The sequence below is a fragment of the Buteo buteo genome, chromosome 5, assembly GCF_964188355.1.
Source record: "Buteo buteo chromosome 5, bButBut1.hap1.1, whole genome shotgun sequence".
Classification (NCBI taxonomy): domain Eukaryota; kingdom Metazoa; phylum Chordata; class Aves; order Accipitriformes; family Accipitridae; genus Buteo; species Buteo buteo.
In genome coordinates, this window is record NC_134175.1 from 7,510,639 (window position 1) to 7,532,799 (window position 22,161).

The following is a 22,161-nucleotide window of genomic DNA, read 5'->3' on the forward strand; positions in this document are numbered from 1 at the left end:
GCAGTCCTGCGTTATTAAAACCACCTTTATATGCAAATACCGTAGAAGACGCGAACGCTCGCCGAGCACTCGGGCAGGAAAACGGCATTGAGAGAGGAAAATGGGAGAGCAAGCAGGGCTGGCTGGGATGGGGGAGAGCAGCCAGGGCACCCGAGCAAATAAAACAGCAGTGGAGAAGGTGATGGAGAGCAGTAAGCTCAAGGCACACTCCCAAATCCCAGCCAACAACCTCGGCTGTTGCTGATTTAATTCTCCTCTCCTTCCACCACAAAGGCTGCTCGCGCCAGGAGCTGCCCACGGAGGTCGGGGGATGCAGCCCTGCGCGGTCAGGAGTTGCAGGAGCACGTCCAGCTCTGCTGCTCTGGCATGGGAGTCCTCCACGAGCTCAGGGGAGGCCACCACCCCCCGAGATGCTCCAAGCTATGCTAACAGGGCTTGTAAAGTCAGAAGCTGGCAAGAGTTCACCTGCTACAGGGAGAGATAATGAAGGTCCTCCTGCTGCCGAGATGTGGCAGAGGCCATCAAGATATCGGGAAGTGATTAAATACCAGGCGGGGGAAGAAGGAGGGGGTATTATTTTGCCTCGGGGAAGAAAGCAAGCAAGAAATAACATGGGGAAAATGCTAGGCACAATGGGAATTCATTACAGGGTTGCCAGCAAGGTGAACTCAGGCTCCAGGAGCGTGGCTTCAGCCTGGCAGCTCTCTTGGCTGCAGAGACTTACAGCAGAGCCATGGTTGAGATCCAAGTCCTTCACTTCTGCACCCACAGGAGACTGAGGACATGCCTCCCATGGGAGCTGCTCTGCCAGCGGGGATTTCAGCATCACCGAGGCCAGCACAAGTGTTAAGGGACCCTTGGTGGGACGCAGAGCCCCGTGCCATGTCCTGTACAAAGCAAGCCAGGAGAGTTGCACCCATCCTGCAGCTCCAGTGTGGCTCAGAGGAGCCCTGCGCCAGCCCTGCCTGCTATGCCAGCTGCAAAAACCATCCCACAAGGACAGAGAGGGCTCGGAGGGCTCTTCCTGGCTGCTTCCCCCACGAAAGCCCTTTGGATGGGGCTGGGAGACAGCAGGCTCCTACCAGCACAGCCCAGGGGCTGCTCCGCACAGATCGTGTCACCAACGCCATCAAGTGACTGCAGCATGGAAAGGGGAGAGCGGGGAGGCTGGTGTGGGGGAGAGCAGTAGGAGAGCTGGCATTTCTCTCCTCTGCCCTGCCAGAAGCCCACCACTGGTCCCCCTCGGCTGCTCCCCATCCTGCCTTTGCTGCTCCAGGACCTGCGCTCCATCTCCATCCAGGTCGTGGGGCTGGACCCTCAGGATGGGAGCTGGCAGGATCCCACATCCCAAAAATTACCCCCGGCATCACTGCCATACAGGGCATCCCTGCATCCAGCATGTCCCTTCACTGCCACGAAATGTGCCCTGCCTCCTGCACACAGCAGGCGTGGGGCCAACCCACAGACCCGGGCAGATGCCTCCCGACCCACGGCCTCACGCTGCGTTTGGCATCCTGGGAGAAGGGGAAACCATTGGTAAATACCTTCAGCCAGCTTGCTGCATCACCTAAAATACCCCACACCCATAATCCCATCAGCCAGGGAGCAGGTCGGAGCTGGGGACAGAAATCATCCCTTGGCCAGCCACACTCAGGACCTGGCACACCAGGATGCTACCATCTTTTCCTTTTTTTTTTTTTTTCCCCTTGCTTTGTAAATGTTCTTTCCTTGACAGTCTGCTCCTCTTCATGGCCACGGAGGAGGGAGCGATGCTGGTAATGTGCTCGCCCCACTCCAGGTTATACCCCTGGCCAATTTCTGTGCACGATTTACAGGCAAGGCACTGATGCTGCACTGACGTCTGCGGACGGTCCCCATGACGTCCAGAGTGCGCAGGGCTTTTGATTTGGAGCGCAGACGGCACTGCGACGCGCAGGCTCGCCCAGAGCTTGCACCAGCCACTCCACCTGGCTGCAGGCGCCTGCCCCAACACACGGGTGAGGTTTAGGGCTGGATTTTAAAGGACTGGGTTGGAAAGGGTGTTTATGTGCCTGAAAAGGGGGTGCGATGCCTGGAGAGCTGCTCAGAGCTGCCTGGGTGCCTACCTGCATCTCTAAGCACTGATGTGCCCTCAAAAAATCCGGCTTTTGAGCACATGTAGTAAAGACAGAGGCAGAATAATGCTTTTCTAAGGTGTATTTTCATGCATTGAATAGAAGAACACAGCAAACTCTGAGCACACAGCCTGGCTTCTGCACAGGGCCCAACTCCCAGAAGCAGGCTGGGGTCCCAGCAGTGCCACCACCACAGGGTCCCTGGCACCCACAGCCAACAACAGGCCAGTAAGAACCAAACCAGCACTTGGCAGCTGGGATAAAACCGCATGCTGCCTGCAGCACATCCGCACCTGGCCCTGGTGTCTGAAGGGCAGATGTCCAGAGGCAGCCCCGGTTGCTTTTGCCCCTCCAAGACAAGAACGCGGCCGTGTGAAGCCCAGCCCTGGTGTCACACGTTGCGACGGATGCATTTTGGGGCTGCTGAACCGCTGCACCGCCCTGCTGTAACCTCTTACCAGCCCCAAATGGGTTCCCTTGGAAATCTCACCTCCAGCTCCAAGCCAGACCTAGGTCATAGCCACACTGCTAGGAGGGTGACTGTTTCTCTGCAGCTGTGTAAAATAGTCCTTCCACTTCATCTGTATCAATCAACACTGACATCCAGTGGCTTGTCAGGATGATTACAGCCGGTGTGCCTTGCAGAGACACAGATGTACAGCCCTGGACAGACCTCCCTCGCTGGTGGCGGGGTGCCTGTTGCACCACAACCCTGGGAGCTGCTGGGCCACTGCCACGGGGAAGCAAATTCCCACCTGTTTGCAAAACCAAGAAGGAGAAGCCCTGCGCTGCCCAAACTTTCGGGGCTCTCGAGTAGAGCCACGCTTTGGTATTTCCCCTGGTTTTGCAAGGGCAGTATGGCTTGGGGAGCAGCCATGGGCACGTTGCAGGGGGATCCCTACCTGATCTGCATCAGCTGCAGGTCACGCCTAAAACATGCAGGACCTCTCCAGCCACTGTCCCCCAAAGCACGAGGCTCAAACCTTGCCAGGGGACTGGGATCAAGCCCCCAAAACATTTCTAGGAAGCAATAGGAACAAACAGTGTCCAAAATGGCACATACAGCACTCTCCTGTCCGAGCCCCTGCACAGGGCAGGGGGGAGAGGCGTTGCTGATTAACAGCAGCACCTCCGGGAAGAGATGTGGATCCACCATGGCAGACCTGTGGGAACCTCTCATGAAAAGCTCCGGGAGCCATTCTCCCATCTCACCTCAAACTGGAAGTGCGGAGTATCTTACCTGCCGGGAAAACCAGCAAAACAGCCGCTGTGCTTCACCCCAGAGCCGCTGCAGGTCTGCTGAAGGGTGACAACGTGGTACCCCGCTGCCAAAGCAGTGACAAAGATTTCTGGCCAGAGGCACGCATCCCTTTGGGAGCCAGCCAGTGCTGCCCCAACGGGCACCCCGAGGCCTCGGATATGGAGAGCGGGGGAAGGTTGGGGGAGCACACGGCTCCTGCCAGCACCCAGCCAAGAAGGGCACCCAGAATAAGCAGCTGGGGTCCCCCTTCCCAGGGTGATGCAGCACCAGGTTGAGATGTGATTGACAGCCCCAGCAGAGCCAGATTCCAGGGACTGTCAATCATACCCCTGGCAGGTCTCTTGGGCCATCAGTCTTGCCCCAAAGCTGGGTCTCAAGGACCACGATTCATGTCCCAAGTCCTGTTTCTAGAGATGTCAATCACGTCCCTGTGCAGACGGCATTTCTGATACAGGTTTAGTTAACCCCTGCCTCGCTGGGCTCACAGCTGCACCAGTGTGTGGAAGATCTCTGGGCTGAGCCAACGAGGGAGGTTTTAGCCCAGACACCCTTCGGCTGCGCTAAAATTGCCAGGCAGCCAGCCTTGGGATACACCCAGAGCCAAGGAGACACACAGGGCATCCAGGAGCAGCACAGCACTTCTCCATCCACCCCTGTCCTGCCCTGCCCCATCCAAGCGTGGCGAATGCGAGCCAGGTCCTTGGTGCTTTGGCCCTTAGCAGGGGGAGCAGAGTCTCCCCTCACCCTGCCAAGGTCAGTCCTCCCTTCCCCCAAACCAGTGTGTCCACAGCTGGGATATCCCACCTGGCTGCCCAGGAGAGCAAAAGCCCATCACCCCCAGCACCATCCCCCCCACCAGCCAGCCTCCTTTGCTTTCCCTGTCCCCTGCCTGCAGGGAGACGAAGACAGTCACTATTAATGTCTGTACAATTTTGGGGAGGGGAGGGATGCTCAGGGGCTCACCATCCAGCTGGGAAAAGGCAAGGCAGGGAAGCAGCAGCTTGCAAAGTGTGGGCTTGTGCCTGCAGAAATATTATGACAGGGATCTTTTCACAGAGCGGCTTTGTGCTGAGATTGTGCACAGCCTTGGGAAGTAACAGCCCGCACACACACACACACACACACACCCCTGCAGAGCACACACAGCCCAGCCTGCTAAAAAGGTGCAGGAGCAACTGGAGAGTAGCCGCTGCTTTTCTTACCTTTCCTGGAAGAAGAGAGAGGAGGAGGAAGAGGAGGAGGAGGAGGAAGGGGATGGGGGGGTTGGAGCAACTTCACCCACTCCTGCCAGCCCCTGCAACTGCCCGCAGCTGGGCTTGGGGGGGCAGGAAGGGCAGAAGAAATCCCGAAGGCGGCAGGCACAGCTTCAGACTGCTTTTGTCTCTGAAAGACACAGAGAGACGGAGATAAGGAGAGAGAGGAAAAAAAAAAAGGAGGGAGAGAGGGAGAGAGAGCAAGCGCCAGGGCTTGGGGTGGGGGGGAGCGCTGCACAACAGCCACCTCAGCAACCTGTGGCATTCGCCCCCTCCATACCCTCCCCTGGGCCCTCTCCACCGGGCAGCGATGCTGGGGCTGCGGGGTGGTCCATGGGGGTCTGGGATGGGGAAGGGGGCTTACCTAACGGACTGCAGCAACATGTGCCCCTGTGGTGAAGCTCTGTCCAGGAGCTGGGGAGGGTTTCTCGCTACCGGGAGCCAGCACCCTGCTTCCCACTGACAGCCAGCTGATGAGCGCACACTTTCCGGAGCTGTTTGGGTGACCATCATTAAGTGGAGCCATTTGTTTTGTCAGGGAGGTAACCATGACAATCACCCTGTACACACACCGCTGGCTTCTCCTCGCCTCCTCCCCTCGCTCCCCTCCTGCTCCCAGCGGCTGCAGAGGAAGGGGCGAAGCCCACCCAGGGCAGAGGAGATGCCCTTGAGATGGGCAAGTTGGCAGAGAAAGAGGGATGCAAGCCGGCGTCCGAACTTATCTTACCGATCACCGTAAGTTGCTTCCCCACAGTGAGATTTTCCGCAGCAGCTGCTGGGAGTGGAAACCCCCCCTTTTTCCCATTGCCTTTCACTTCTGTCCTCCCCCTCCTCTTTTTAAAAAAAAAGGAAAGCATCCTAAAGCCCCAAAAAATCGGGTCTTCTGCAGCCCTAGGCCAGATCTCCCCTCTTCTCCCCTTGGTGTTGTCTTCTCTGCTCATCCACCCTTTCCTCCCCAGGCACATCCCAAAGCCCCTCACCGAGCAGTGCCCCGGCTGTGGGGCATACAGGAGGTCTAAAGGGGACCCTCCCCACGGGCAAAGGGGAGCAGTGCTGTTACAGTGGGATGTGCTTGTGCGGGATACAGTCCCTGCCCTGAGCAGCTTACACTTAAACGCAGGAAAAACGACTTGTAGATGAAAGGGGAAACTGAGGCAGCAGGAAAGGCACGAGTTCAGCCACTGTCCCAAAGCAGAGCTGGGCGCCGAGCCTGCGTCAGAGCACGCAGATAGGTAAAGCTCTTCCTCGCTGCTACCTAAATTCAGTGATAACGGCGCTGCTACTGAGAAGCAGCTCGCTATCATTGAAAATATCACTGTCTCCCTCGAGAGGAAAAGCTCCCCTATGCAGCACTGATCTGCAGGAGGACAGAGGGTTTTTTCCCCCCCACCTCATCCTATGCAGAGATGCGGACCCACCCACAAATCTGTCTGGTTTGAGTGTCCCACCACAGACCCGTCCCTGGCAGTAAATCCACCACCGCCGGCAGACCAAGCCCTTAAACTCACCCACTGGACTCTGTGCTAAAACATCTTCTCCCTGTAACCCCCAAATCTTCCTTTCCACCTGCATTCAGATGAAACCAGAGTATTTTCTTCCCCCCCCCCCATCTCTAAACATACATCCACATCATAGGAGGACTGGGGCGACCAGATGTATGGCATCCCTAATAAACCATCTTGTGTTCACCGAGAAGGACGTGCTTTAGGGAAAATGGCAAGAAACTCTGCAAGCAAATGCCTAGTCAAGAGCTTTTTCCCTAAGCCCAACTCCCAGAGGCTGACTTAAGCCCTGAAGCTTGAGAATTTATGGTTCTTGCTAGACAAATAAATCAGCCACAGAGAACCCCACGTCCCATTTTTCCAGCGCCTATTAAAATGTTTGCTTACTATGGCTTTTGGCTCCTATGAAGAAAATAACATATGTCAGGAGAAATCCTGGGATTCATACCAACAAATCTGGTAGCTGCGGCATATTTATTTATAAAACAGAGCAGGATCCGACATGGAGGCTGAGGCAGATGTGAGACCTTGGGAGAACAGAAACAGAGTCGTTTTAGCAGGAACTAATATTTAGCGCTGAGGGTGAGGCTGCATCACCCAGGGCACCAACATGATGTTCAAATGTACTGCCACGTGCCAAAGCAGCTCACCGGGGCCTTCGACCGGCTTTCTTTCCTCCTCATCTTCTCCAGGTTGGCCATGCTTAGGAAACCCCACTGTCAGTAAGGGCCACCTCCTCCCAGGGAGCAGCAGCTGAGAAATCAGATGGGCTGCAGCACAAGCGTAAATGAGACATGGATTTTGGGGGAGGACAAGCTAAAAATAGAATTTGAGCTCACCAGAAGTCCCATCTCTTCACTTGTGGCTTACCCACCCAGGGTCAGATAATAAGCAGTGGTAGGCAGCATCTCTAAACATCAAGGCACCGCAGAGGAGTATTTCCAGTCCTGTTTCATGCCTGGGACTAGCGCAGGTGAGTTATGAGACCAGCTCAAGGGCATTCAGTGGCCAAGCACAGGGCAGGCTTTCCCGGCTTCTGGCCCACTCATTATTCAGCTCACTCATGCTTGAATGTTACACGAGTACGCAAGCGCAGCGCCCTCATGTTTGCACACCCTGAACACCCTGCGTCAATGGGCTGGGAGGTTTGGGCATGATGGAAAAAAAAAAAAAACCAAACCCAGAAAGAAACCCAACCCTAAACCAAATATCCTGCTAGATGGAGAGCAATGAGCACTCCTCCTTATCTCCATGCACTGCTCTGTATGTAAATGCAGTTTTCCTCATCCTGAAATGCTCTGGAAAAAAAAAAAAAAATCACCCTGTTGGTAGATGGTGGTGATAAAAAGGGGTAACACAGAGCTAAGCAAGGACTGCCACCTCCTCTGTGCAGGTATGTGTACAGACAAGGAGCCTCCGACCTGTTTGGTGGATAAGGACCACAGTTAATGCCAATGAAATTCCACGGTGCAACACCTGCCCTCCTGAGATCTCTAGTTCTAGCACAGCCAAAGTCCGCTGATGAGGGGAATTAAGTATTTAATTAATGTTCAATTAATCTGAATATTTATTTCATGTTTAAAAGTATAAATATTTAATTACATGACAGCAGAGTGCCCAGGAAAATCAAGGACCCTTTACGGGTGGCTGAGCACATGCTCTAGAAACCCACCCCTGCCCTAGAGGCTGATGGAGAAAAGTCTTTCTTCATGTACAGAAGAGGCAACACAGAAACACCCACAACCGCCGGCATTATCACACCTCACCGGCAGTCCCCAGAGCCTTGAAAATCCCAATAAATTATTGCAGCTAAGGTAGAGGATTAGAAAGGAGGGCTTGGCAAGGTCTGCCTCTAGCCAACGCTGCCTAACCCCAGGCAGTTCTCCTCGTTTCCTATGCCTCAATTTTCTCATCTCTAAAATGGGGCTAATCCCAGTTACATCTCTTTACTGGAGGTGTGTGTCTCTGCAAGAAAACATTACACTGGGAAGCATGAGCATCTCTTTTTTTCTGCAGCTAAAGTGCCCATCGGTCTCTGGGACTTCCCATGTTCCTTTTTCTTTTTACCCTAATTAATTAATGAATGTCTCAGACTTGCTTTCAGCTGCCTGCTCTGTTCCCATTGAAAATCTCCTCGCGTTCAGTTCCTGTGTTCAGCATCCTCCTGGGCACTGTGATGAGTTGCCATGGAAAAAAGCCATGATGTCACCTCTACAAATAAAACTGCCAGACCCCAAAGTTCATGTGTGTGGCTGGGGGCAGGGGATCCTGACATACAGAGGGACACAGGGCTCTCACCTCCGAAGAGGAAACTTAATTAGATGGACAGGGGGAAAGCATAAGATGACAATACTCAATAATCACAGGTTATAGCTGGAAAAAAAAAATAAAAATCAGATGGTCATTTGAAGAGCAACAGTGAAGGGCCTGGTCCTGCCTAGGCTAATGCACCAGTATCAGCAGAACTGTGTGAGGTGTGGACAAGATTTCTTGTGCACAGAAAGAAATAATGGCTCAGATGGAAAGTTTCAGGCTGTGGGAACAAAGTGGCTCTGTGTCTTCATTAAAAGGGAGTGTGAATATTGAGACAAGGAAGTAACCATCACCTTGGGAACTTCTGGCTGATGCCTACAGGCTTGGCCATTTTACTAGTCCTGCTGCATATAATAAAAAAAAACCAATGAAGACCCTCCTCAAAGGCTGCTCCTTCCACATAAGGCTCAAGGAAGCACAAACACTGCGCAGGGAATGGCAGCCCAGTGAAGAAATCCTGCAGGCTCTTCCCACGTTTCTTTCCTTTCTACTTCCCCTTTTTCTCACCTTTATTCCAGGAGATTTAAAGAAGAGGTTTGATACCAGGTCTAAGCCAGCTCCTGCCCTGCAGCGAGAGACAGGACACAAATGACTTTTTCCGTGTTCCTGCCACTTCTACACCTCCGTGACTCATTCTACAACCTTGTTTTTCACCTACATCTCTATTTCAGAGACAGAAAGAGCCGCGGTTCCCTCGCAAGCGTCACAGCCTCCGTGTGATTTCCCCCCAGCCTCGCCTCCCAAAGGGACTCCATTACAGGGGAAACCCAAGCCCCGCTCCCACGCCACACAGGAGGCCGGACCCCACACCCCACAGCCAGGCAAGCCCTGACCCCAGCCCCACACCACACACCGTCTCCAGGCCCCACACCACAGAGCCAGGCAGGCCCTGACCCCAGCCCCACACCACACCGCCTCCGGGCCCCACACCAAGGCCAAGCCTGACCCCCAGCACCCCACAGCCCAGCCCGGGGTGGACCACCGACTCCTCACCCATTCCTACACCCCCCCAACTCCATTTCTGTCCCCGCTTTAGTATCATTCCCCGGAATGAGGGGCGGGGGGGGGGGGTCGGAACTGCCCGCTCCCGGAACGCCGCCGCCGCGGCCGCGGTTTCCGCCGGGCCCTTGAGGGGTCGGGGTCGGGGGGGGCGGCGCTCCGCGGGCGGCGCAGGCGCCCTTCCCGCGCCCGGCGCCATTGCGGCTCCTCACGGCGAGCCCGGCGCCAGCGCCCCCCCGGCCCGGACATGGCCACCGACTCCTGGGCCCTGGCCGTGGACGAGCAGGAGGCGGCGGCCGAGTCGGTGAGTGAAGAGCGGGGTGGGGGCGGCCGGGCCCCCCCGCCTCTGGCAGCGGCCCGGCCCGGCCCTGAGCCGCGGGGCCCCCGGGGCTGCGCTGCCGCCTCCTCCTCACAGAAAACAGCCAGCGCCGGAAACCCCTTTTCTCCTCGTTTTCTTTTCTGGTTTATCAAAGGGGCAGGGAGGCCCCTCTCCTACCCTTTCGCGGGGCGTCCCTGCCGGCAGCACCGCCTCGGGGCGTCCCTGGGCCTGGGGTCTTCCTTTAGAAGCGAAAACAAACCCTCCTTTTTAAATTTATTTTCTATCTCCTTTCATTTTTTTTTGAGTACCAAAAGAGCGGGGCGACCCCTGTCCTTCCCCTTCATCCTACATCCACACACAGCCCTGTCAGCAGCACCACTTCAGAGGTGGCCACCAAGTCTGCGGTCTTCTTCCAGGGGCCCAATAAATCCCTTTTCCTCTTTTTTTTTTTTTTTTTTTTTTTTTGTGACAAGATCTAAATTTGTTTGAGGTGTTGAGTTTTTTGTTGTTTTTTTTTTCTGAGCCGCTCAAGTGCTGCGCTTTAGCATGGAGAGCATTAACTCAGCCCCCGAACGTGCAGCAGGACCCTCAGGGCTCCTTTCCCTGTCATTTCTGGTGGTAAAACAAACCCTCGGCGAGAGGAACTCGTCCTCGGGCAGCTTATGTCGGTCAGGACTGCACTTGGCTCAAGTTTCTGTCCTGGAATGTAAATTTTCTCCCATTTGCCCGCAGCAGAGCTATTGGGGAGCAGAGATGCAGGGACAGAAAACAAACCCCTTCTCCGTGTTGTTGTTACAGCTTAGAAAGAGCTGTATTTGTCTTAAAACTCTTGAAATCAGTTCATCTTGCTAACTTCATCTCATTTGCCTTTGAGCACGGGTTTTTGCTGGGGCCTCTGCAATAGCTTTAGCTGGCAGTAAATCTGGAAGCCTTGATGAAAGTTCAGGTTTTCCTGGCCAGTAGTAAAATGTAGGTACAGTAGGCTTTGAATGACCCTGATTTTCTGTTTTTCCTCACTTGTAGTTGAGCAGTTTACACCTGAAGGAAGAAAAAATCAAACCAGATGCCAATGGTGAGTTACAGCCACCCAAATGGTCTTAGAAAGGGTGTAATGTTTTTCTGTTGGGTTTGGAGCACTGCTGCTAAAGTAAATTCCTGATTAGTCAAGAAATTCCAGAAAAGGGAAACATAAAGCTAAGATTAAACAGCAGCGTAGACTAAATATCTGGCTAGCACATTGTTTTGCTAGGCTAACTTTTTAAAATCATGTTTTGCAGCATTTAAGGAGTTGTGCGGGCAAAATCTGTTGGTGTGGTTGATAAACATTGGTTTGGCTGTACAGAGCAAGATGTAACTTGGGTTTCCCCTGTGCACCAATAGAGCAGGGCTCTTGTCAGGAAAATGGGTTGTTTTGTAGCTTTTCCCACAATATTCAAAACCTAAAACTGTGGGTGTGGGCTGCCTGGCCTCACATCTGCCACAAAACCGTCTGCTTTAATTTAATTTAGGTGCTGTTGTCAAGGCAGATGACAATGTAGAGAAGACGGAGGATGAGGAGAAGGGTAAGTGCCTTCTTGAAAAAAAACTTTGGCAAGGAATGTTGAAAAGAAACTAATTTCGTATATACTTAAAGTAAGTCTGCCTTATGTCTCAGGATGGATGATCTTGTATCCTGCCCCAAGGACTTAATTGTAAGACATGTCCTTCTTCCATAATACTTTTAAAGCCATTGGGTCCTGTAATAACTTGGGAGACTCCTGGATTAGAGTGGAGAGAAATAAGGGGATAGCAATATCCTCAAAGGCAGGACTGGATACAGGAGCAGTTGGATAACCCTGGAGCTGGAATTGCTGTAGCAACCAACATGTTGCGTTTATGAAATGGCGGTTAAGAGGTGGGTAATGGCTCTAAATCTTTCAGAAGGTGGCTTTAGAAAACAGATTTTTTAGCAAAACCCCAAAGTGCAGTAGTTTAACCTTCTGTTTTGATCTCACTTATCCTCAGCCCTTGCTGCGCTTCAGCCCTGGAATCTTTTCAAAGTACCGTTTGTCCTCAGACTTTCCGAAAAAAAAACCTAAAAGGTGTCTGCCCACATGTCAGATAATAGTGAGGCTTTAAGAGGCTTTTAGCCCTGTCCCACCTTCCAGTTAGATGCGAAGCTATAATACCTTAAATAAACAGAGTTCTGTACCTGTTAAGGTCCCTCTTAAAACAGTGCTTGTTTGGTTTGTCTTTCTGGATATTAAATGTGTATTTCTGGGATATTTTGATAGATGTCTCATTCAGAAAATTTGGGCTCTTTTATGACATTGCTCTCTAATAGAGAATTTCAGTATGTGGATGCATCTTGTCCTTTTTAACTGGCTCAGCGATGCCAGCATTTCAGTGGGAGCGACACTTCAAACAGGCTGCAATTTATTTTTTTCTACCTCCTTTTTCAACAGAGGACAGAGCTGCCCAGTCCTTGTTGAACAAGCTAATTCGCAGCAATTTGGTTGACACAACAAATCAAGTGGAGGTGCTGCAGAGGGATCCCACATCGCCTCTCTACTCCGTGAAGTCTTTTGAGGAGCTGCGACTGTAAGTGCCTGTTGGTTCAAAGCTGCTAGAAGGGTAGCCGGAGCCTTCTCTGTGTTGAGCTGTTAAAACCCGGGAACAGAAATATAAAACAGGCTCCCTTATGAATATATTTTTCAGCGTATTGATTGGCCCACTGAGTTGTAGGAAGCCTTGCTCTTGAACTCAGGGAGAGCAGCGCCGACTCACTTCTGATGAGACTGGAAGAGCAGATGTGAGTTTGGAGCTGATCAGGTAGTTAGTCTCCCCTCGTGTCCTCATGGATTCCCTGGCTGCGTAGGAGATACCACTTAAAAGTGCATGGGTTTCTGTTTCAAGTTACTGCAAACTTGTCGTTAATAAATCAGCTTATCATTTATTGTTTTATTTCAATGCAAGGAGAATTATTTTATCTTGGTGCCTTGTGAAGGCTTCCATCTGAAACAAGCTCGTTTTAATTCCTAGTCTGTGTAGAGCTAGCATTGCTTTCTATAACCAGCTGTAGCAACACTGTTCTGAATTTTAATGTATGGGTTTTGGTCTTCAAATGCATGGTGGAGCTGGCGTGTGGTAAGCTGGATGAGGTGAACAGAGGAGGGAAGGCTGTCCTTCCATGGCCACTGTCACCAGGGTTGCATGAATTGCAAAGTGAGACCTTTTCTGTGTCAGAGGCATTGTTGTTTGGCCACCAGTTCTCCAGCAAATGCAGGGATGCTCGGAGCAGGTGTTCCAGCAGCACGGCAGTGGTTTGGAAAACATGAGATTTGTTTTATTGGCAGAAGTAATGAACACAACCATCTTCTGTGCCTGTTTCCTGACAGTTATGTGTGAAGGTCCAGCAGCCGCAGTGAATAGCACAACGGGAAAAGCTTATCTTTTTTCTGCCAACTGGATTTATGTACTGGAGAGACTACTAGCATTAGTATTTTCTGACCTTTCCTATTGAATACCTTTACCAGTGGAGCTTTCAAGCAATGATAGCTGTATTTAAGGCACAATAGATTTATATATTTTTTTAATGTGCTGAAGAGGCTGTCCTGCTGGGATTGTTGTTGGTTATATTGGTGATCTCAGTTTTGTTGCTCCTTTGCAAGCTCTGTGGGGAAATTGGAGCCGATGAGACTTCTCATCGTGAAATGTCAGGATGTCATTTCACTTCGTTAATGTTAGTGGTTGAATGTCTACAGGAAAAGCTGAGGTCCTGTAGTGCCTGTTAGACTAATTCCCATCTTTCAAAAGCCAAACAATCCAAGTGAGTTAATGATGGGAGCAGCCAGACTAATTGAGTCTTCATTTTGTTATGACTTGCTGTATCCTTGGCAACTGTTGCAGAGTTGGGCTTTGTACGTCCTTGCTTCTGAGCAGCACAAGGTTACATTTTCAAAGAGCTTTTGTTCCAGACATCGTCTGAAAGTAATATACGATTTTTAAAAAAGCATGTTGTGCTGAATAGGAAGTTCTTAACAGCAGGAAATGGTGGGCAGGAAACCTGTAGCCTGCTTTGAAAGGAAAGCCCTTACTTCTGAGCACCACTAACAGCACTCCAGGAAGCACTTGGAGGTCATCAGCAAAGAGTTTGCTAGCACCATAACCTGAATTTTAGGTTGTTCTTGGATCTCCTTGTCTACCCAAGTGTCTGCTGAGACTAGAAAGCTCCCTCGAGAAAAAGCAATTGATGAGCATTTGAGGACCAGCAGTATCACCGCACACTTAGGTTTGAGTGCTGGGTTATAACAGTGGATCGCTAGGTGTAGTCATGGTGAACTAAGCTTATCGGTCATTTAGTGGTTTTGTGCACTAAGCCAGTATCACTCTGGTGTTAAGACATCAGTTTGTATTACAGAATCCGTCTCGACTTACTGAAGTCCTTGCAATGATTTCATGACGTTATGCTTCATTCTGTTCCTCATGTACTGAGGTTGCTTTGTCCCGTATTTAAGTCTTCAAGGAGTGATAATTTTGGCGCTGAGATTAGGCATGGCTGAGGAAAAGAGATTGGCCTAAAGGACAGGATTAATGCTCTCTGCTCTGGGATTCCTGGGATTGTCTGAAAAGCTGCTTTAGGACAAGAAGCCCAGCGCTAGCCTTAGAGCTGTGACACAAGGTTTTCCGTGTAGGTGCGAAAGGCGGGCATGCAGGCTGACTTACTATATCGAGGGGTTTTTGCAAAGCTTCCTTTCCAAACTTTCTGCTGTCATTTGTTGTAGCTTCTAGGCACTGATCATAGTCACTTCACCGATGCAATTATAGCAGGTGCACAGAAAGGAGCGGCTCTAGGTCCAGTTGCAAGGTTTTTTCTTGCCTTTTTGTACAAAAATGAAAACCAAATGTACTTTAATAGGTCACGGTATAAAAACTCCTCTGTTTTCAGGAAACCACAGCTCCTGCAAGGAGTCTATGCCATGGGCTTCAACAGACCATCTAAGATACAAGAGAATGCCCTGCCCATGATGCTTGCTGAACCGTATGTACACATACTTTCTACTCCCTTCCAGTACAGGAAGGATTTGAAAGATTGAGTGTACTGTTACTGAGCTTTGGAGGGGAGGATGGTGATGGGGGAGCTGTCCAGGCTGTGGTGAGAGGGTTCCCACGGCATGGTGTTTCTGTGGTCACAAACTATGTGACAGCAGCCCTGGATTTGTCCTTTTCCTAGGGCTGGTACTGAACACGCAGTGCCGCAATGTTTGGCCAAGGTCAATCCGATTTTCCTAGTCAGCATAGGGGAGAAATGATAAGTCTGCTATGGAACATAGCTCCAGAAATCCTGGGTGGGTGGGAGTAGTTGAGATGCTGTGTTGCCTGCATGGCTGGTTTTCCTCTCTGCACCCCTGCGCTGAAATGTATGAAGTATTAAGACAGTAGGGGGAGATATGCAAAATGGAAAAGTACTGACAGATAATTGCAGTTTTCCTTCCAAATCTCCATAATCAAGAGGTGCTGAAAGAGAGAGTTGGTAGAGAGCAGAAAGTAACTTCAGCCCTGTGGAGCATAGTTGGTCAAGTTAGCCAGCAGTCCAGAGCAGTGGTAAATCTAAAAGGTATTAAAACACCACTCACCGCATTTTCTTTGTCATTCAACCCTATGAATATGTTGTCTGGGTGGTTCATCTGGTTGAGCTCACATCTGCTGTATGTTCTGCAGCCCACAGAACTTGATCGCACAATCTCAGTCTGGTACTGGCAAGACGGCTGCCTTTGTCCTGGCCATGCTCAGTCGTGTTGAACCTGGGAACAAGTATCCACAGGTGAAGTTTCTGGGACGTGGCTGTTTTGGGGGTGTTTTGTGGTGGTGCAGTGCCACCTAGTGAAGAGGCTGGGCTTCTGTTGAGACCTTTGATAATAAATTCGTAGCTTGATGAACCCATCTCTGTGATGCCATTTATGTAAAAGTGCTTAGCAGGGGCTTGTGATTTGGGGATCTATCAAAATGCCTTTAACGCAAAAGACGTGGATTTTGCTCACAGCTTTTTCCTTTCAGTCCCCCCCTTGCATAACTCAGGAAGCCGTTGCTCTGTGAGGAGTTACATCAGGGGGATATCATTCTGGGAGAAATTAAATCAGAGAAATACTGCGGGCAGAAGGGGTTAAGTAAGTGGAATTTGGGATGGAAGAAAAGATATCTGTGACAACAGAGCAGAAATGCCAAGAAAGGGGCTTTTTAAACCCAATTTCCTTATGAGATAGGTGAGCAGTGTTATCAAGGCTAGAATTCCTTCCTTAAAAAATGCCGTTCTTAGCTCTAACTGTAGGTGTTGAGTTCCTTGTCACTACTGTCCATATATATATTTCCTAGCAGAGTATCTGCACTCTTAAGCCTGAGGAGCAGAACTGAACACAGAAAGCCAGCAGCTAGGCGACTGTATTGTATCAACTCATTCCCTTTGTTTCAGAAAGTGGAACCAATGGGCTTTCACAAACTGTTCAGCTGCTTACATGTTCATTTTCAGGAAAACTTCAATAATAAGGATTTTTAAAAGCAAGTGTGATAGTGTTGCCCAGGACCTTGATCATCTCAAACGCGTTATCCTTCTGTCCCTCCAGTGTTTGTGCCTTTCCCCAACATACGAGCTGGCACTTCAAACAGGAAAAGTGATTGAACAGATGGGAAAGTTTTATCCAGAGCTGAAACTTGCATATGCTGTCCGAGGCAATAAATGTGAGTAAGGTGAAATGCTACCAACAGACTGTAAATGAGAAAATGATTGTCAGGTGCAATACAGTAAATGAACAATAGAGCAGTCAGATGGTGAAATAGGCTGTTTCAGAGAGGGGCAGAGCATTTCACTGTCTGTGCAGCCATCTTATAAAAGCCTTCCTTTTTGTCTCGGCAGTGGAGAGAGGTCAGAAGATCTCCGAGCAGATTGTAATCGGCACACCCGGCACTGTGCTGGACTGGTGTTCCAAACTGAAATTCATAGATCCCAAGAAAATCAAAGTGTTCGTCTTGGATGAGGCTGACGTGATGATAGCAACCCAGGGCCATCAGGACCAGAGCATCCGCATTCAGAGGTAAGGACTTGGTGTACATTGCCTGAGGTGATTTTTGTTTCTTTTAATTATAGCTATTCTGTAACGTAGGGACAGCAGGGCTAGATTCTTGACTGGTGTCTTCACTGATAAAGCAACAAGATTAAAATGATATATTTAGCTCTAATCCAGATGGTTAATAGAGGCAGAATGTCAGGGCATGACAAGCAGTTTCATTTTCTTACAGAATAAAAAGCCTGTCCCTGGAGCAGGGTTTATTCATTTTTAAGAATGCAAGTCTGGATGCCACTGGTCCGTGAGGGAACAATCAGGTGTTGGTAAGATTAGCATTAGTCTTTCCAGCCACTGAAATAACTGGTTCTGAGGTTATTGTTCTGCTTTGCCTGTAGCATTAATCCCATTAGGATATCAGGGGGGTGACAGTGTTGCGTGGGAGCCCTGCCCATTTTGCTCTCTCTTGCAGAATGCTCCCCAAGGACTGCCAGATGCTTCTGTTTTCAGCCACTTTTGAGGATTCTGTGTGGAAGTTTGCTCAAAAAGTTGTTCCTGACCCAAACATTATCAAACTGAAGCGAGAGGAGGAGACACTGGACACTATTAAGCAGTATTATGTTCTGTGCAATAACAGAGATGAGAAATTCCAGGCTCTCTGTAATATCTACGGCGCTATCACCATTGCCCAGGCCATGATCTTCTGCCATGTGAGTCCTTTCAGGCAACGTTAGTCCCAACGACCCTGTTAGTGTCTTCTAGTGCTAAAAACCTGGCCAGGCTTTTCAGAAAGAAACTGAGAACACAAATTGACCTTTTCTTTGGCCTTTCTGGCTTCCTTTTTGAGGGAAATCTGGAGACCCATGATACCACTAGCTGGTTTGGCTCCCTCGGTTTGTCCATCCAGGTCATTTTTATTCTTGAAGTCCACTGAAGCAAAGATCAGAGTAATGCACAGTTTTCCAAAACAAAGTATTACTCAGAACTACTGAAAAATCTCAAACTCCTGAGGTTGGAAAATGGATAAAAATAGGGCAGAATGAGGGATGGGGACGTCTTGTAGTTCTATAGCTGATCATAGCTTTTCCTGGGACTCCATTTCCCTCAGGTAATTGGTGATATACCTCTGGGGTCTCCCAGTGAATCATACTGAGACTTTTTTTTTTTTTTTTTTTTCCCCTGGAAGCCACCATAATAACTCTTAGGAAAAAAACGGTGCTGACAGCACCAGAACAGCCATGTAAAGCTAGCTCAGGCAGGATAAAACCTGTATTTGGAGCCTGCTGCAGCAGTCTGCTTTTAGGCTGTCTCGAGATGTAATAATATCAGTCGTAACCAGAGCTCAAAAAAAATCGTAATTGGAAACAGTTTAATTCAAGACTGCGTAAAGCCTCTATTGGATTTCACAACTACATTCAACTGAAACCCTGACATTTTCCAAGCTGAGTAGTTTTGTTTACTTGACACCGCTTGTGAGTTTTTAGCGTACATATGTAATCCTCATAGAGTGAAAGCTGAGGAGCAGAGCACAAAGAAAACGCATACTTTTCCTAAAGAAGGGTTCCTGCGGTGGTGGATGCACACTTTCCTATTTCTGATCTGAGAGCTGGGAGCACAGTTTGTAATGGGGAGAGGGTGGGCACAGCACTTAGGAGCTGTTTCCTTTTGAGATACAAAAACTGAACAGCTGTGGAGCTTCCAGCTGACCCTAGAGAGGTTTGTTCCTGCTTTACAGCATTAAAACTTCCTCCCAAAGATGGGCCTCACTTTGTGTTTCAGACTCGGAAGACAGCTGGCTGGCTGGCAGCAGAGCTCTCGAAGGAAGGCCATCAGGTGGCATTACTCAGTGGGGAAATGATGGTGGAACAGAGAGCCGCGGTGATAGAGCGTTTCCGAGAGGGCAAAGAAAAGGTGCTGGTGACCACAAACGTCTGTGCCAGAGGTAGGGCATGACAGAGCTGGGCCAGGGAGGGGCAGAAGCAGCAGCTCCTAAGATAAGATACTGCTGGCTGGCTCGCAGAATTCATATCCTCAAGTGTTCCAGTCTGGAGAGATTAGGGTCCTTAAAGTAATTCCTGGATTTCTGGGCTGCTGACCATGTCTGTGCATATAAAGATGCCTGTGGGCAAACACAGGATTCCTTGCAGGCTTCCTGCAGCTCGAGATTAAAAAGTCCATCCTGTGAGAATTTTATGCTTCTGGCGCTAAGCCTGGCTTGTACTGCTGACCCTCAGTGTTTAAAATAAACATGTTCCGAAATACGGAAATGTGAAGAGTACTGAACTCCAGTAGGAATTTGTGTTGCAATTTGACATCCTAGAACAGTTAAGACAACATAGTACTTGGAAAAAACCAATAGGCCTTTACAGCTTTGGAGAGGAGGAGATTTTCCAGAATATCTAAGTGCTGGTTAAAGAATCTCCGACTGCTTTTCCATTAGCCATTTCAGTGGGGTTCTCTGGTGTAACAGCCAGATAGCTTTTATTTCAAAGTACCCCATAAGGATATTGTGGAAAAGATGCACTTTGGAGTTTGAGACTGGCTTTTAACTCTTCACTTAATGCGGAGGCAGCTACGTGGCAGCTCTCCAAAAGCTGTTGGAAATGCGGCTGTTGGGTAACCTGGAAATGGCGACCAAACTGCACGCAGGTCAGGCCAGAGGAGGCTGTTCCTGCTGTAAAGTGGTTTAAATGTAGTTGTGTAATCTAATGCTTTCTTTTTATCAGGGATCGATGTAGAGCAGGTCTCAGTTGTTATCAATTTTGACCTTCCTGTGGATAAAGATGGAAATCCAGATAATGAGACTTATCTGCACCGGATTGGACGTACAGGTCGCTTCGGCAAGCGAGGACTGGCTATTAACATGGTGGACAGCAAGCACAGCATGAATATTCTCAACAGAATCCAGGAACATTTCAGTACGTACCCTCAGACTTTCTTCTTTCTCTAAAATTAGATGTCATTTCTGCAGGATTTGACTAGCTGTATACTGAGCAGGTATTTATTGAGCCTTAAACTGACCACAGAAGAGCACATCATTGTGTTTTGTGTAATGTCACCTAGGCTTGTGAACTGCCGTGCATGATATGAGCAGAAATAAGTCGTCTGTTTGCTGGCTACCTGGATAGTCCTTAAAATGGATGTTCCAGAGATTGGTAACATTGGAGTACCCAGATGGGCCTTTGGTAAAAGAAAACAGTTTTATGTTGTAGTTTTAAAAGCTGACTGAACATTTTATGGATAAACCTGAACTCCTCAAGACCAGCTAAAGAAAGCAGCTTTCCCTTTTCTCTGCTCTGTGTTACAAAATCTGACTTATTTCTCATCTTTCCCAGACAAAAAGATAAACAAATTGGATACTGACGACTTGGATGAAATTGAGAAGATAACTAACTGAAGTACAGCTGCTGGAACTGGTGTGTACCCTGCTGTGGAAGTTCTCCCACTACAATTGGATCAGTGTTCAGATTGGCACGCCTCTCAGCTAGTCCCGAAAAGGACTCTTTAAGATATGAGTACACAAAAATTACCTCATTTTAAAAATTGCAGTTGGACTTCAAATTGTGCAACTATGGGGAGGAAGAGGAAATGTTTACAGAAGCTTTTAACATTTCTTGGTTTTAGCCTTAAAACGGGAAGATCTTTTGAATTCTAAGAAATACACTTGCCAAAAAATGGGCAATATGTAATTATCTTAAAACGAATTTAAAAAAAAAAAGCTTTATTGCTTTTAATTGGAATAAAGTTCAGCATTAACCTAATCAGTTAAAATTCAACAGCCGAATATATAGTGGACTTACATAAGAAAAAAGAACAACCAAAAACCAAAACACAAAAAAAAACCCCAAACAAGGCAGCTGGTTTTTGGCTAAATACTCAACTTGTACAAAATAGGATGTCATTTTCTTTGGCGCTCCCCTGAGCTATTTAAGACTCATTTCTGGCTTCCTGATGGATTTGCCCTGCTTTTCCTTACGTAAATTGTCCTAAGGATGTCTCCAGTAGCTCATACTCGCAAACACAGGTGCCGTGTTGCTTTTACTGGGCAGTATTTTCTTTTAATTTGTCCTTGATTTGTTAGAATGGCCACAATAAGTAAAGCGGTGCGGTGGTGACAGTGCTTAAGTATGTACTCTAGAAGTTCATCTGAAGTGTTTAACCTCGCCAAGGTGTAGGTGGTTTGGGTGGGGAGGGAGGGGCAGTATGAAGGGAACTGTACTAATGAATTTTCTGAATAAACTCACCTCCATAAAATGCTAATGACTGTTGGGAGTGGGGTTTGGTCACCTTTAGGCAGGTGGTGCCAGTTCTAAGATGCTGCTGTGAAGCTCTGCGTGAATAATGTACAGAGCTGCTGGGCTTCATGGATCAGTAATAGGAGTAAAAGAAAAAAGAAAAAAATCATGATAGCTTGTATTGACCAAAAAAAATACCTTTAGAACACCAAATTTAGCTGTTACAGTATGTTTCGGTACCAGAGTTTTGAGTTAAATTGCTCAGCCAAATTGCAGATGGGAAGCGCTCCACTTTCATTGTGCTCGTAGTGCAAAACAGGTCATCGGTCCCTCACCCCAGGGTGATCCTTGCTGGAGAAGGAATGATTTGCAACTCCTGTGCTCGGGCTTTCAGTTCGGTTGGGACCATTCTCGTGCGCGCAGCTGAAAACCTGTGGGTTGTTCCCCCAGCCCGGTTTCCAGGAGAATGAGGCTCCTGAACTAGAACTTAGGGTGCACAGCTCTTTTTGGGGAAAATGGGACATGCGTGAGCAGCCATCAGCCTGCTACTCGGTGCAGGAATCACTTCAAAACAAATGTATAAATTGTAAATTTAACTAGGAATTTTCTTTGCAATTTTGGCCATCATATTCTGTTCAAAGACAGGAACATGGATCCTTTTACCAAGTAAAAAAAGGCTCATTTAAAATGTACCTAAAATTTTAGGAAATTGTGCACCCTTTTATCAATTTGTATAAAGGCTTTAGTGAAAAAAAAAAAACAACTGTTAAAATTAAACTTTTTGTATTCTGGGGTGTATCTATTTTTATTCTGTTGGAAACCTATTTAAAGTGGCAGGTGAGTGAGTGCTTGCGTGTCGAGTGGAAGACTTGTTTCAATCACCTACTTTAATAGTACAGCTGAATGACCTCGTGACAGCAGAGTATTGGGTTGAATTGTCATGAAAGCTGCTGCTGGTCCTGTGTGCTGTTTCTAATGTACTTTTAATTGGAATAAAGAACACATACTGAACGATGCCTCTGCTAATTTCTTGCTTGGTTACTTTTGTTGTTGTCTAAAAGCCTTAGGTAAGGACGTTCCCAGCAAGGAGTCCTGATGAGTTTTCCGTTTATGACCTTCCCAAAGCAG

At 48.8% G+C, this 22,161-nt stretch overlaps 1 protein-coding gene across 1 annotated transcript; it reads left to right on the top strand.

Annotated features, from left to right (window-relative positions):
* The first annotated feature begins 9,601 nt into the window (after window positions 1-9,601).
* Window positions 9,602-22,049, top strand: LOC142030942 (ATP-dependent RNA helicase DDX19B). The gene is made up of 12 exons (XM_075027502.1): window positions 9,602-9,746; window positions 10,785-10,833; window positions 11,270-11,323; window positions 12,206-12,341; window positions 14,689-14,781; window positions 15,462-15,564; window positions 16,361-16,475; window positions 16,651-16,828; window positions 17,271-17,508; window positions 18,578-18,740; window positions 19,525-19,716; window positions 20,134-22,049. Exons 1-12 carry the CDS (start codon window positions 9,690-9,692, stop codon window positions 20,193-20,195), a joined length of 1,440 nt encoding a protein of 479 aa, XP_074883603.1. The 5' UTR covers window positions 9,602-9,689; the 3' UTR covers window positions 20,196-22,049.
* Window positions 22,050-22,161: the final 112 nt, after the last annotated feature.